The sequence below is a fragment of the Emys orbicularis genome, chromosome 1, assembly GCF_028017835.1.
Source record: "Emys orbicularis isolate rEmyOrb1 chromosome 1, rEmyOrb1.hap1, whole genome shotgun sequence".
Taxonomy (NCBI): Eukaryota; Metazoa; Chordata; order Testudines; family Emydidae; genus Emys; species Emys orbicularis.
This window is the reverse complement of record NC_088683.1, coordinates 229,799,976-229,813,206: the sequence shown is the minus strand read 5'-3', so window position 1 is coordinate 229,813,206 and position 13,231 is coordinate 229,799,976. Positions and strand designations below refer to the sequence as shown.

The 13,231-nt window shown below is 39.8% G+C and overlaps 1 protein-coding gene across 1 annotated transcript in view; it reads right to left on the bottom strand.

Annotated features, from left to right (window-relative positions):
- CTPS2 (CTP synthase 2) overlaps positions 1–13,231 on the bottom strand; it is a 137,273-nt gene that overhangs the window by 28,017 nt on the left and 96,025 nt on the right. Inside the window, exon 15 of the mRNA XM_065414159.1 lies at positions 1,340–1,436. Within this exon, the coding sequence (XP_065270231.1) occupies positions 1,340–1,436 (97 nt within the window). The remainder of the gene's footprint in view (positions 1–1,339; positions 1,437–13,231) is intronic.

Genomic DNA, 13,231 nt, shown 5'->3' with positions numbered 1-13,231 from the left:
CTATCATTCGTGTATCATATCATCCAAGTGTGCTTCAGCTTCCAAGGCAGTACAAATAGTGGGTTTGGCATTTGCTGTGACATGCCAGGCTGGACAAATAATATTTGCTAAGCATTACTGGAGCTCAAAGAACCCTAATGCCAGGGATCTTGATGGTGAAAAAAATAGAAAATTGATTAGAATAAAAATGGACTATTATTCCATGATGGGCAACAATGGATTACATTGAATTTATGAATTATTAATGTTTATTTTATGGGAATAATGACACAGACGTTCCCATGTGACCTTTTTTCTGGCACACCCTCTGGGCAGGAGTATATCTGACAAATATCTCTGTTCAATATGGCTCAAGCTCTACCCATAGAATTTCATTCACCACTCCAGTGGGAGCTGCATGTTAGCATCCGAGGGTAGATTTGGGCTCAATATTTGTTTTCCTCTCTTTGTGCTTCTTGTAAGCTGAACACAAAAATAGAGAGGGTTATTACCACAAGAGGCAAGGACGAACATCACAGTCCACAGTTTAAAAAGTGGCTGGAACCACCAATGTCACATTCTGAAAAACTGAGGATTACACTGCATAAATAACCGCACTTAATTTAAAAAATGAAACTGCAATATTTTATACAGGGCGGCTTTATGTCCTTCTTGACTGATCCACCCACTTTTCTTGCCGGAAGTCCTGGCTCCTGCTGAGTGTACTGGTGTGTCATCAAAAAAGAGAGAGGCAGCAGCAGCAGCCTGTTCTGTACAATGAGAAATGCTTGTGCCCTTGTAAAGAATCTGGCAACGTGGGGGCATCTAAGGTAGCCCATCCTTCTGGAGAGAGGAGCCCTGCTGGGGAGCTAACATGTTGAAGCCAGCCTGGTGTACTGAGCTTCCTGTCCTCCCACTGTTGCCTGCAGAGCCACCAGTCTGTGCCAGCTCCCCTCACAGTGACCATTTTATCTGGTGCTTGGAGGAGAGAAGCGAAAGTGGGACAGAGAGAGAATGAAGCTGTGTATTTCCCCCTCCAGTGCCTCTCTGGGTGATTCATCGACATGCACTTCAAACAGGGAGAGAGGGAAGAGAGGGCTGTTAATTTGTCTTTAGTAGATGTTGTTTATAGATACTAAAAAGATTCACCCCAGGAACTAATCAGATGAATAAAAAATGCTATTTGTGTAGTTGCTTTTCAGGGTAGGAAACATTTTAAATGTGGACTGCGTGGTGTGTAAGGAGAGGCAACGAATGCAACCACAAGAACATGTTTGGCACAATTCATTTAGGCCTTTAAATATGAGACAGATGGCATTTTTATCATGAGAGAAAATGAAACAGGCAAGAAGTAACTTACTTAGGACAGAGTCTTCTGTTTTGAAAACAGTCCTCCTTTTTCCCAGTCTCATTGTTCCTCCCATATCTCCAGGATTGTGTTCTGGCATGTCAATGACCTTGCGAGAGAAAATATTGAAGTAGTGTTTCATGATTTCTTTATTTATTTGAGAAAAAGATTATATAGAAGTCCATGTGACATTAAAATATTAACTTTATTATATTTACAATATTTCATACACTCATACATATTATTAGGATGGAAGACCAATGAATTCCAAAGCATGTTTACCAAAGAATGCTGCTTCACAGTTGGCAATCACATGGTTGCCAAAAGCTTTGGTAGTGTAATCAGATTGCAATGATGGACATAAACCAAATATCCAGCCAGACCACCTTAAGGACCTAGATAAAGACTGATCCAGGTGGCACTCAATCTGCAAGGAGTCTACATCCTTCTGGGATTTCCCATGATGATGATGATGATATATGTAACCCACATTAGGATATCATCAATGAGAGCAAGACATTTTGGGGGCAAGCAAAGTGTCACAATATCACTTCAATTTTTCGATCTTACGTACCACACTTTAAACGTGTAATGCTTTGGAACCATAGTTTGATCACAGCTAGCTCACATGGTGCTGAACATGATTTGCCCTGGTCTACGCTGACCAGTCAGTCGTATGCATTGTCATTTAAGTGAACTCAACTCTTCCCAAACATGTTTGACTACAATAAGATTTTGAAATGTAGACATGCCCTGGATTTCAAAAATTACCTTTGGAATGTGAACTAGACAAACCCTGAGGTAGCCCTGACTTCCTGAGTCTGTAGGCATCCTGACACATTAGCTGCGAGGTGTGAACTGCCCTAGTCATATTAATGGGGTGGTGATTCTGAATCCTAAATAATATCAACTTTGTTAACAGTTTTACTACAGATAACAGAAAAACATTACGAAGAAGGAATATGAAGTTCTGCACAATCTACTGTGAGTGGCATCTCGTATAGCTATCATGAATGGGTGGAGCTTGGTTTGTGGGCAGAACTTGGGACGATATCATCACTTTCCCTGTTGCAGCAAGACCCCTGAAAGAAGTACTTTAAGATAACTCTTAGCTTCCCATTAACATAATGAATTCTACTCTCTAATGCTGACTGTCACCTGAAGAACCAGAAGCAGCTGACACTGCATTTTGCCTACAGCAGGAACAGTATTCTGATGCTGCTGCACAAAACATACCATTATTTCTGGTAGCCTTTGTAACCTGAACACGCTATTCAATTGAATATCTTTTTTGCAATGAGTGAGATTAGTTGCAAGGAATGATACAGGGATTACAGTTAAAATTTTGCCGTTTGCCTGGTTTTGCTGGTACTAGCCATTATATCGATGGGAAATCCCTATCACAGTGATAAAACCTCTCAAATTGGTAGAGACACAAATTTATGTATCCATATATGTAAAAACACACCAAGGAATGAGACTAGCCAAGAAGGGTTCAGAAAATAAAAAATAGTCACACAGAGTGGTAATCAGGAGCTGCATTTTATTAACTTTAGTTTGCCCTTCTGGAGCAATAAAAACATTCTATGAGAGCAATAATGCATTTCATAACGTGAAGCTGTACAATTCAGTAGGGATGGTGGAAGGTGCTTGGGGCACTGTGCCAATGTAATTCAGATGTGCAATTATCTCTGCATAACCTCATATCTTTCAAATGTTATTTATGATCTATATTCTTGTTGTAAAGGACCATGAATAAAAGCTGTGATCAAATTGGTTTAAGATTACAAACCCGATAATTACTTCCCAAACAACATGAATGTGGGGATTATGCAGCTTCTTCAGCCAAAGTATCACTACTCCAGTCCACATATTTTTAAATCAATTATACTTTTCTGAAGTATAATTACCATTTTACCATTAAAACTTACCATTTTATTTGCAATACACACTTGAAACACTGGGCACAGTTACATAATCAAAACATATAACATCAGAAACAGAATGTACAAAACACACAGGGTGAAATACTGACTGAAGTCAAAGGCAAAACTCCAATGGGGAGTTGCTTGCTTGCCTCTAGAACATAGGAAGGGTGGTATACTGGTTCTTGTAGATGACATGGGGTGGTGGTGATGAACAGTCATTCATTCTCACTAATGATTATTCCCAATAGGATTGTGTGGGTTCCATGTTTTTGCTATTTAATGTGTATTTCAGGTTACTGAAGAAGATCATGAGGGTCAAGGTTGTTAAAATTGGAAGCTCCTAAATCCATATTTAGTCACCTGCTTGAATTTCAAAAGTGCTGAGCACTCAAATAGCATTCTACAAAGTCAACTTTAGGCTCCTATTTTAAAAATTAGGTCTGAGAGGTTTTCATCTGTTGTTACCTGTATGCTGATGATTATACTCATCTGTACTTTTTATTCCCCACTTCAAATCTAAACTTTATAATCTCTTTGCCTTCCCAGTACCTGGCCAAGATAGGATCTTCCATGAACATTCATTCAAAATATCCTGAAAGTAATGCTGGCAGGTAGATGGAAGCCTCTGGAGAAAATGAGAGAGATGGCAAGTTCCTCCTTTGTTGAGACTATGCCTGATTCTTGAATTCTGTGACTTTGACACTCTAATCTGGGCCTCTCCGTATACTTATCCACCCCTTAGTCACCTCCACATGAGATTACAGAACTTGGGGCTGGTCCTGAAGAAGAATCAAAAGCATCAACTAGCCCATAACGTGGCTTCCTATTTACAAAATGGGGAACTTCAGTTGGAACATGTTACAATTTTGGTCTGGGATGTGAACTTCTATTTTTGCCTCCAGGTGGAAAGCAAAGTGCTGATGAGTATCTCTAAAGCGCTAAAAATAGCCACTCTATGAAACCACATCTTTTCCCATGCCCCACTACAGCAGTTATGGTTATGCAGAGACGAAATCAGAAAGGCTAAGGCAAAAAATGAGTTATATCTAGCAAAGGGCATAAAAGGCAATAAAAAGTTGTTCTATAAATACATTAGGAGCAACAGAAAGACGAAGGAAAGTGTAGGTCCTCTACTTAGGAGCTTATAATCAAGAAGGTTAACGTGGGGAAGGAGCTCAAGGGAAGGAGCTTATAATCAAGAAGGTTAACGTGTTTAATGCTTACTTTGCTACATTATTCACTAAAAAGGTTAATGTTGATCAGATACACAACACCATTAATATTAACAAAAGGGGGGGAAGGAACACAAGCCAAAATAGTGAAAGAACAGATTAAAGTATATTTAGATACGTCATCATGGCCTGATGTAATGCATCCTAGGGTACTTAAGGAACTAGCTGAAACAATCTCAGAACCCTTAGCAATTGTCTTTGACAACTCATGGAGGATGGGTGAGGTCCCAGAGGACTGGAGAAGGGCAAACATAGTATCTATCTTTAAAAGGGGGAACAAAGAGGACATAGGAATTACAGACCAATCAGCCTAACTTTGAACTGGAAAAATATGGGAACACAATTATTAAACAATCTATTTTTAAGCATCTAGAGGATAATAGGATTATAAGAAATAGCCAGCATGTATTTGTCATGAACAAGTCATGCCAAACCTCACCCTAATTTCCTTCTTTGACTGGGTTACTGGCCTACTGGATAGGAAGGAAGCAGTAGACATGATATATCTTTATTTTAGTAAGGCTTTTGATGCAGTCCCACATGACATTCTCATAAACCAACTAGGGAACCATGGTCTAGATGAAATTACTATAAGGTGGGTGTATAACTGGTTGAAAGACCATACTCAAAGAGTAGTTATCAATGGTTTGCTGTCAAACTGGCAGGGCATATCTAGTGGGGTGCCAAGAGGGGTCAGTCCTGGGACTGCTACTATTCAATATTTTAATGACTTGGACAATAGAATGGTGAGTATGCTTAGAACACCAAGCTGGGAGGGGTTGCAAGCACTTTGGAGGGTAGGATGAGAATTCAGCAAGACCTAGACAAATTGGAGAATTGGTTTGAAGTCAACAAGATGAAATTCAATAGAGACAAGTACAAAGTACTTCACTTAGGAAGGAAAAATCAAATGCACAACTACAAAATGCGGAATAACTGGCTTTGAAGTAGTATTGCTGAAAAGGAGCTATGGGTCATAGTGGATCACAAATGAAGGAGTCAACAATGTGATATAGATGCAAAAAAGGTTAATAACATTCAGGGGTGTATTAACAGGAGTGGCATAGTAAAACATGGGAGGTAATTGTCCCATTCTACTCAGCACTGATGAGGCCTCACATGGAGTACTGTGTCCAATTCTGAGTGCCAAACTTTAGGAAAGATGTGAACAAACTGGAGAGAGTCCAGAAGAGAACAACAAGAATGATAAAAGGTTTAGAAAACCTGACCGATGATGAAAGGTTAAAAAAAAACGGGGAATGGTTAGTTTTGAGAAAAGAAGACTGAGAGGGGACCTGATAGCAGTCTTCAAATATGTTGGGGGCTGTTACAAAGAGGACGATGATCACTTGTTTCACTTATGGCAGGACAAGAAGTAATGGCTTAATTTACAGCAAGGGAGATTTAGGTTAGCTATTAGGAAAATAAATTCTAACTATAAGGGCAGTTAAGCACTGGAATAGGCTTCCAAGGGAGGCTGTGGAATCCCCATGATTGGGGTTTTTTAAGAACAGGTTGGACAAACACCTGTCAGGGATGGTCTAAGTTTACTTGGTCCTGCCTCAGCACAGTGGGCAGGACTTGATGACTTCTTGAGGTTCCTTCCAGACCCACGCTTCTGTTATTCTATCTCGAATGTTCTTTCTCACTGGTTCCGTAGTTAAATTTTCATGGTGGGCAGCAGCACATTGTTCGTAGATGGTCCAGTTCCTGGAACTCTCATCTACTTAAAATCTACCTAAGTCTGAGTTAGGTGACCTTTAAGAAAAAATATATGATGCAGCTATTTAATCTTGTTTCTAATTAGCAGGAGATTTTCTGTCACGTTATTTTTATTTTTGCACTTACTTAGTTGTTCTTTGATAGGCACATTATAAACTAATCCTCTACTGCTTGAACTCTAGGGTACCAGGTGAACTGAAAAGGGCTCTGACTACTAATGCTTTGTGTGGTTGGGTGAGGAAAAGAGGTATTTATAAATTAATTCCTCACGTTGGACCTCAACCTGGACCCTCCTTTCCACTTAGATAACCTCTACTACTGTCTACTCCTTTGGAGACTATTTGAGACAACCATCAATGCTTATTTGTTCCATTACTTTGGGAATGTCTATACTACAGTGCTACAGCTACGCCACTGCGGTGCTGTAGACACTACAGCATTGGAAGGGTGTTTTCCATCACTGTAGTAAATCCTACTCCTGGGGGAATTCTACACTACTGCATGCACATAATTAATGAGCCATGCATATTTTTAATTTTTTGCACAGAAAAGAACTTCTGCCAAAATGTTACTGCAGCTCTGCCTTTTGCCCATCAGAGGATGCTGTGGCGCAAGAACAGCAGCAGTTCCCAGCAGAAAATAACTTCTGCAGTTCCGCCTTTTGCCCACCAGAGGGCCCTATGGTTATAGGACACAAGCAGTAGCTCCCGGCCAGCTAGGGAAGAGAAAGAGGCTGCCTTCTTTGCAGCACCTGTCAGGCCAGGAGATAGGGGCTATGGGGAGACAGACAGAACGGGGTGATGGGGAGATCAGACAGGGGCTCATAAGGGCTAGTGGGGGAGGACAGACTGGTGCAGGGGCTGAATGGGAGTGGAGACACAGGTTCACAGGGGGGAGGGAGGTGCAGGGCCACATGGTGATGGGGGAGGGGGTACAGAGCTACATAAGGACAGCGGATGGCTGAGTGGGGGCACAGAGACACATGGGGACGGGGGATACAGGGACACATAGGGACAGGAGAGTGGCTGGGTGGGGGCACAGAGACACATGGGGATGGGGGAGTGGGTGTCTGAGTGGGGATGGAGGGACACATGTGGACAGGGGGTGCAAGGACACATGGGATGCAGGAAGACATGGTGACAGGGACAGATGTGCCTGACTGAATGGGAGAGGCTAGGGGTCAGCCAAGGTCTGTATGGCGGAAGTTCCCTAACAATCCCTCCCCGTCCCCCCAAAAAACCTGTTCCATACTTTTCCCACCCATACCCAACATCCCTTCAAGTTCACAACCAGGCTCCTTCCCTGCAATTTACTTCCCTCTCTTTCAGCTCCTCCATTACCCCTGGCTCCCCCAAGCCTTTGCACTGCTTCTGAGGGATGGGGGAAATATGGTTCTGTATTGTAGTTTAAATGAATTATTACTCAGAGTTCTGTATTAATATGCCTAGTAAGGAATCTATTTGTCAAAAAACATTTCCTAAATCTTTTTTGTTGTCTGTATTGTTACTGACATACTTGCTGAAAGGTATTTTGAAATAAATGACCAAAAATAATTGAAACTGGTGTGATTATATTGTGTTATTTTGGTGAATAAAATATGCAGAATTTTGCAATATTGTGTGCAGAACTTTTAGTTTTTTGTTGCAGAATTTTTAATGTTTTGGCGCAGAATTCCCCCAGGAGTATGTTTAGGTAATAACAGTATGGTCTCATTGGTATTAAATCACAATGATGAATGACTTTAAACACCCATAGACCTCAATATTTGCTAGTAATTTTCTGTTTGGAGTATTTCATTGCTATTAGGAAATTTATAAATGCAAATGAGAAAACTGTCAGACTCAGATATTTAGTGCATAAGCCTCAACCTGTGGAAGCTGCACCATTTATCATGTTAAGTATTTGCCTTCTGGCACAAATCTTTGCTGGTGGGGAAAATTATCAACTAGCCTAATTTTCCCAGGACCATCAGGATTTGAAAAAGATTGTCTCACGTCCTGCAATACCAACTGGGAGAATGCAATAAATCTTAGTATTTGGAAGGAGATGAAACAATTTTTTAAACCCCCAAACCTTTCATTTTTGTTTCAGGCTGCCATCTATAAATGTGGCCGCTTAAGAGCTCTGTAACTGCAAACGGCTAATGTGGGAAGAATCTCATTTAACAACAAATCATAATGTTCCATTTACATCCAGAATTCTGTATTACACTCTAAAATACATAGAAAGTGGAAATCCTCACAAAGCAAGCCAAATAAACTAGCTATGCTACTTTAGCATTTGTACAGTTAGCTCCATATCCGCAATATGCTACGTTATATCCTTGAATTGATATAATTTGATTTTAAAGACTCTGGAAAATCAGTAAGAACTTCAATTTTGTCTGCCATTTTAATCCTCTCCTGTTTAGGGAACAAATTATTTGTCACTGCGGAAAGCACTCGATATTAATATAAGTGCTGATCAAATTAACAGGAGAAGGAATGACCATAGAGACTAGCTAAACACTAAGAGCTCAAAGGATAATGCTAACAGTTACATAGGTGTGCAGAGGGGAAAGCAGATGATAGTATGAAATGAAGCAGCAGGTGCTGTTGAATACTAATAACTCCTGGCATGGTTAAGAAAATCCCTGCAATGAAAACCAACAAAAACTCCTTATAAAATGCCCCAGGCACCCTTTCATTTATTGCTGTGCAGGGGTAATCAATATTTGCTAGATTCAGATTGATCTGTTTCAATGAAGATAAGTATATTGTTCAGCAGGCCCAACCAATCAGAAAGAAGTGATGTTAAACTGATCCACTGGAAATAAAAAAAAAATTACAAATGAAGAAAGCCCAATTTAAGTGAGAGTTAATCAGCTATAGTTGAAAAACTGGCACTGAAAACTTCCAAGTGTGAACAGGAATACAGAAAACTTCTTCCCATACTTTTTTAAAAAGAGGACTTTTCGAATCTTAGTTATTGGCAGAAGATGCACAGACTACAAAAATTCTATGGCCAGTACTAAGCATATGAAAACATTAAACACAACAATATATATTTTTGCCCCAAAGAACACTGAATTCCAAGCAAACAAAATTATTATTACACAAATCTAAAACACTCATCACCACAGGATTTGCCACTCAACCACTGGGTTCCTCTACTTTGTCTAAATTACATCCATTTTCTGCAAAACGATGACTGCCATCTGTAAGCTTGGAAATTAATATTATCAATGGCCCAATCATGCATCCCTTACTCACATGAGTAATCACTTTGAAAGATGGGGCCCATTATTTGTCTCCACCGGATTGTATTATATTAACCAAAAATCCCTCCATGGCCTAATCTAGCTAACTGACCCACATGACTTCAGGCCTAAAATTGTTGGGTTCTTTCTGAGGTTTTTGACATTTTTTAAATCCTTGCAAATTCTTATCTACACTCCTGTGGTAAGATAACTTCAGCCATTTCCCAACACTCCTCCTATCTGAGTTTTGTCACTTCCTTTTTTTTAATTAAGTCATTGACCTTGTGCATTTATTTAATCAACGTCTAAGCTCTCTGATAAGAACTTCACTTGAAAAAGCAGAAATTTTAGTACATATAATTTTACCTGAAAATAATCTTATGAAGTGCATAAAAAGGGTGTTCCTTTTTTAAACAATGACTTCTCATTCATAACTCACTGAAATTGTAAAGATAATGGGGATGCTGATGTGGAAAGCCCATAAAGGCATTATTTACTACATTTTAGAGCTAGTTTAAATATAGCCAAATTTTCCTCAATATTCATATTGCACCAAAATCTTCTTTATGTTTTCTGTTTGCATATTTAGCATTACTACCACTTGATTTCAGAATATTTCTAGTACTTCATGCATATGATATTTCTGGCATTGATATTAAGATCATGATATTTAGCATAGCTGCTGGCCATTTAAATAGATTAATAAAATAAAAAAAACACAGCAAATAAAATTCTCACATAAAACAGAAAAAAATCACTAGTACAAATGAGATTAGGCACTTGAAAGCTCAAATCCTCCCTAAAACTAGAGTTAACAAACTCCTATCGACAAGATATGGCATGAGCTGACAGCCACTTGCAATTTATCTTTAATTTTATAATTGTAATAAAAACTGGATACAGTTTACTTGTAGAGTTACACAAAGAATCTTAATCAAAACTCTGCATCCAAATACCCCTGGACTTCAGAGGGGTTCAAAATCTGAACTTTTGCAGCTAGCCTCTGACTCACTAATGGGTTAAACCAAAACCCTGGACCCTAACATACCAAAACTTTGGAGGGAGAATTTCAAACTTACAGTCTAAATTTTATAGCTTGGGCTGATTTCTAGTTTTAAATGACCTATGGCCCTGATTCTGGAAAACACTTAATTGTGTGCTTAAGTTTATCCATAGAAACGTGCTGTTCTGAGCAGGAGTACTTTCCTGAATCGGGGCCAATATGAACCCAGTTAGCTAGTGGAGGAGGTTAGCGTGACTCTTGAGACTCTGACTCAATTACCTGTAGGCCTTGTTTATACTGAATTTTTTTTCTTTAGAGTGTATCATTGGTGAGAGCAATATCAGAGTTTCACCATCATTTTGACTTCCTCTGAATCGAGCTAGATGACCTGGTGGCTACAATGGCAGCCAGCAACCAGTCTGCTTTAGCACTTCAACTTATTGCTGGCCCTGGAGAAGCTGCACTGGTCCTAGATAGAGCAACAGGGGGAGAATTTCACAAAAAGCTGAGGGTAGACAGAATTAACAATGAAGTTAACATGATACCACTTCTGATTCACATGGGGCCAGACCATCCTAATCTACAGAAAACTCTTGTAGGGTTAGAGGCGAGTCCCTTAGGGGAGTTTTTCTCAAGATGATTCCATTTGGGTGAGGGTGGTGCCTTCCTAGATTTGGAAAACAAATCCTTGCAGGTGTACCTTTAGAAAAAATCTTCTCTGTAGACACTTTCTGTAGTATAACTGATTGCACATAGCAAGAGATCATAGAAAGTACAGCAAGGAACTGAACCTTGAGAAATTAAAAAAGGTCACAGTCAGTCCATTTTGGTAGAAATGTCTGTCATAAATCATTTGGAAGTGTGGCCCAAAAGAATCTGGAGCAAGATCATCAACAAATTAAAATTATTGTTATTAATATGGACTGACAATGGAAAATCTTTCATAATCAAGTTGGTGTGGCAGCCTGGAAAAACTTCAGAGTTGTCCCAATCCACATTCCTCGAGCTCATATGAATCTTTTAGCAGTTCTGGTTTTGTTAACTCAGGTAAAAATGATTTTTATACACTATCTAAAATTTCAATCTCTCATACTTTGTGTTTCCTTTTGGAACTGATTCAGACCCACACTTGTGAACTCTGAACAAGCTGCTGGAGGAGGAGGAGAAGGAGTCATCTTGCCCTACAGTGTGACAGACTGGAGGCTAGATACCCACCATCCCCTTCTTTGTATCCTCTCACACCATGCCTAAGTAAACTTGCTGCTCACCCTCCCTGTTTGGAATTACTGGTCTTACAGAGCATGGAAGTTCCATGAACTGACAAAGACCGGCTCAGAACTCAGTCGTACAAAATACTCTTTGTGTCTCTTGTTTTTTCTTCTCCTTTTTCTTTGCTCTTTTTTTATTTTGTGTCTTGCATCTCCCATTTCTTTACTCACCAGAAGGCTCCATGCTGCTCAAGGTAGGGGTCTGGGAGCCAACTAGTGGTTCCAGTTGCCTTTATATGTTCTTGCAGCTCAGCTCTATGTTACAGGAACAAAAAGAGAAGAGAAGACTGTGCCAGAAGTTTCCCCATAGCTGGCTACATTAGGAGGCACTTCTGGAGCAGCATAGTAAGGCAGTCAACTTTCAGGGACCCACTTGCTATTTTCTCCACAGCCCCAGGCGTATGTTTGCAGTACTGGGATAGGTGGAGTCATACTATTTTATTCACCCCTTCTCTGATGAGTTCTGACCTGCCCCTCTCAACTTGTATCCAGTGAAAGAAGTGCAGGCCTAGGAACCAGGACGTGTTGAGTTCCCTCACTGTCCTTAACAATACTTTCCACTCATAGAGCTTTGCAAACTGAACGTATTGTCCCCATTTTAGTGGTGGGGAAACTTAGTGTAAAAGAGGTTGAGTGGTTTGGTTGAGGGGCACTGCCTAAAAGTCAGGAGGCTTTTCTAATCTTGGTTCTGACAAAAACTTGCTGAGACTTTGGGCAAGTCACTTAACTTCACAGTGCTTCCATTTTTCAGAAGTATATCTACAGCCATTTTTTTTAGTTATGGAATAAAATGCAATATATTATCAAGGCCAGTGGCCAGAATAGAACTCAATCCCTTCAGGCTCCAAACCTGGTCTTTAATCCAGTTGACCCCATGGCTGTTGGGGAAGACTTCTACCATACATTTTTGCATCACGCCTTGGCAAAATGTCAAGTGAAAAATGCTTTGCAGGTTTTCACCTGCCTCGCTGCAGATGTTCTTCAGTCTCCTGAAAATTCAACATTTTCGGAGTCCAAAATCCCATGTAAACAAACTCATGAAAAATTCTAAACATGTTTTCTTGACAAACTGCTTCCATCAATTTTGCCCTGTGAGAGGTATTACTGCTTTATGGATAAAATCCTTTATAACTGTATCTGTATGCACAATCTCTACTAATGCCAACTATACATTTTTTTCCAAATACATAATCATTGCACATAAAATGCAATCCATAAATAAATATTTTAAAACAGAATGTGTCAAACTGATTACTTTAATTTTTAAGGCAGATATCATAAGAACATTTCCTTTCAGGCTTTACCAGAAGCACAGAAAGATGTAAAACAAATCCCACAAAGAACTTAGAAGGATTTTGAACCGTTATGCTGCAAAAAGGGGGCAATCCTGGCCAGCTGTCCCAGAGTGAACTGAAACTCCAGACTTACTGAAGCTAAGTGCAGGCAAAGTGGCTGAACTCAGACAGTGCTGTGCATGGAATGGATATGGAAAAGTACAGGTGAGCTGGGGTGT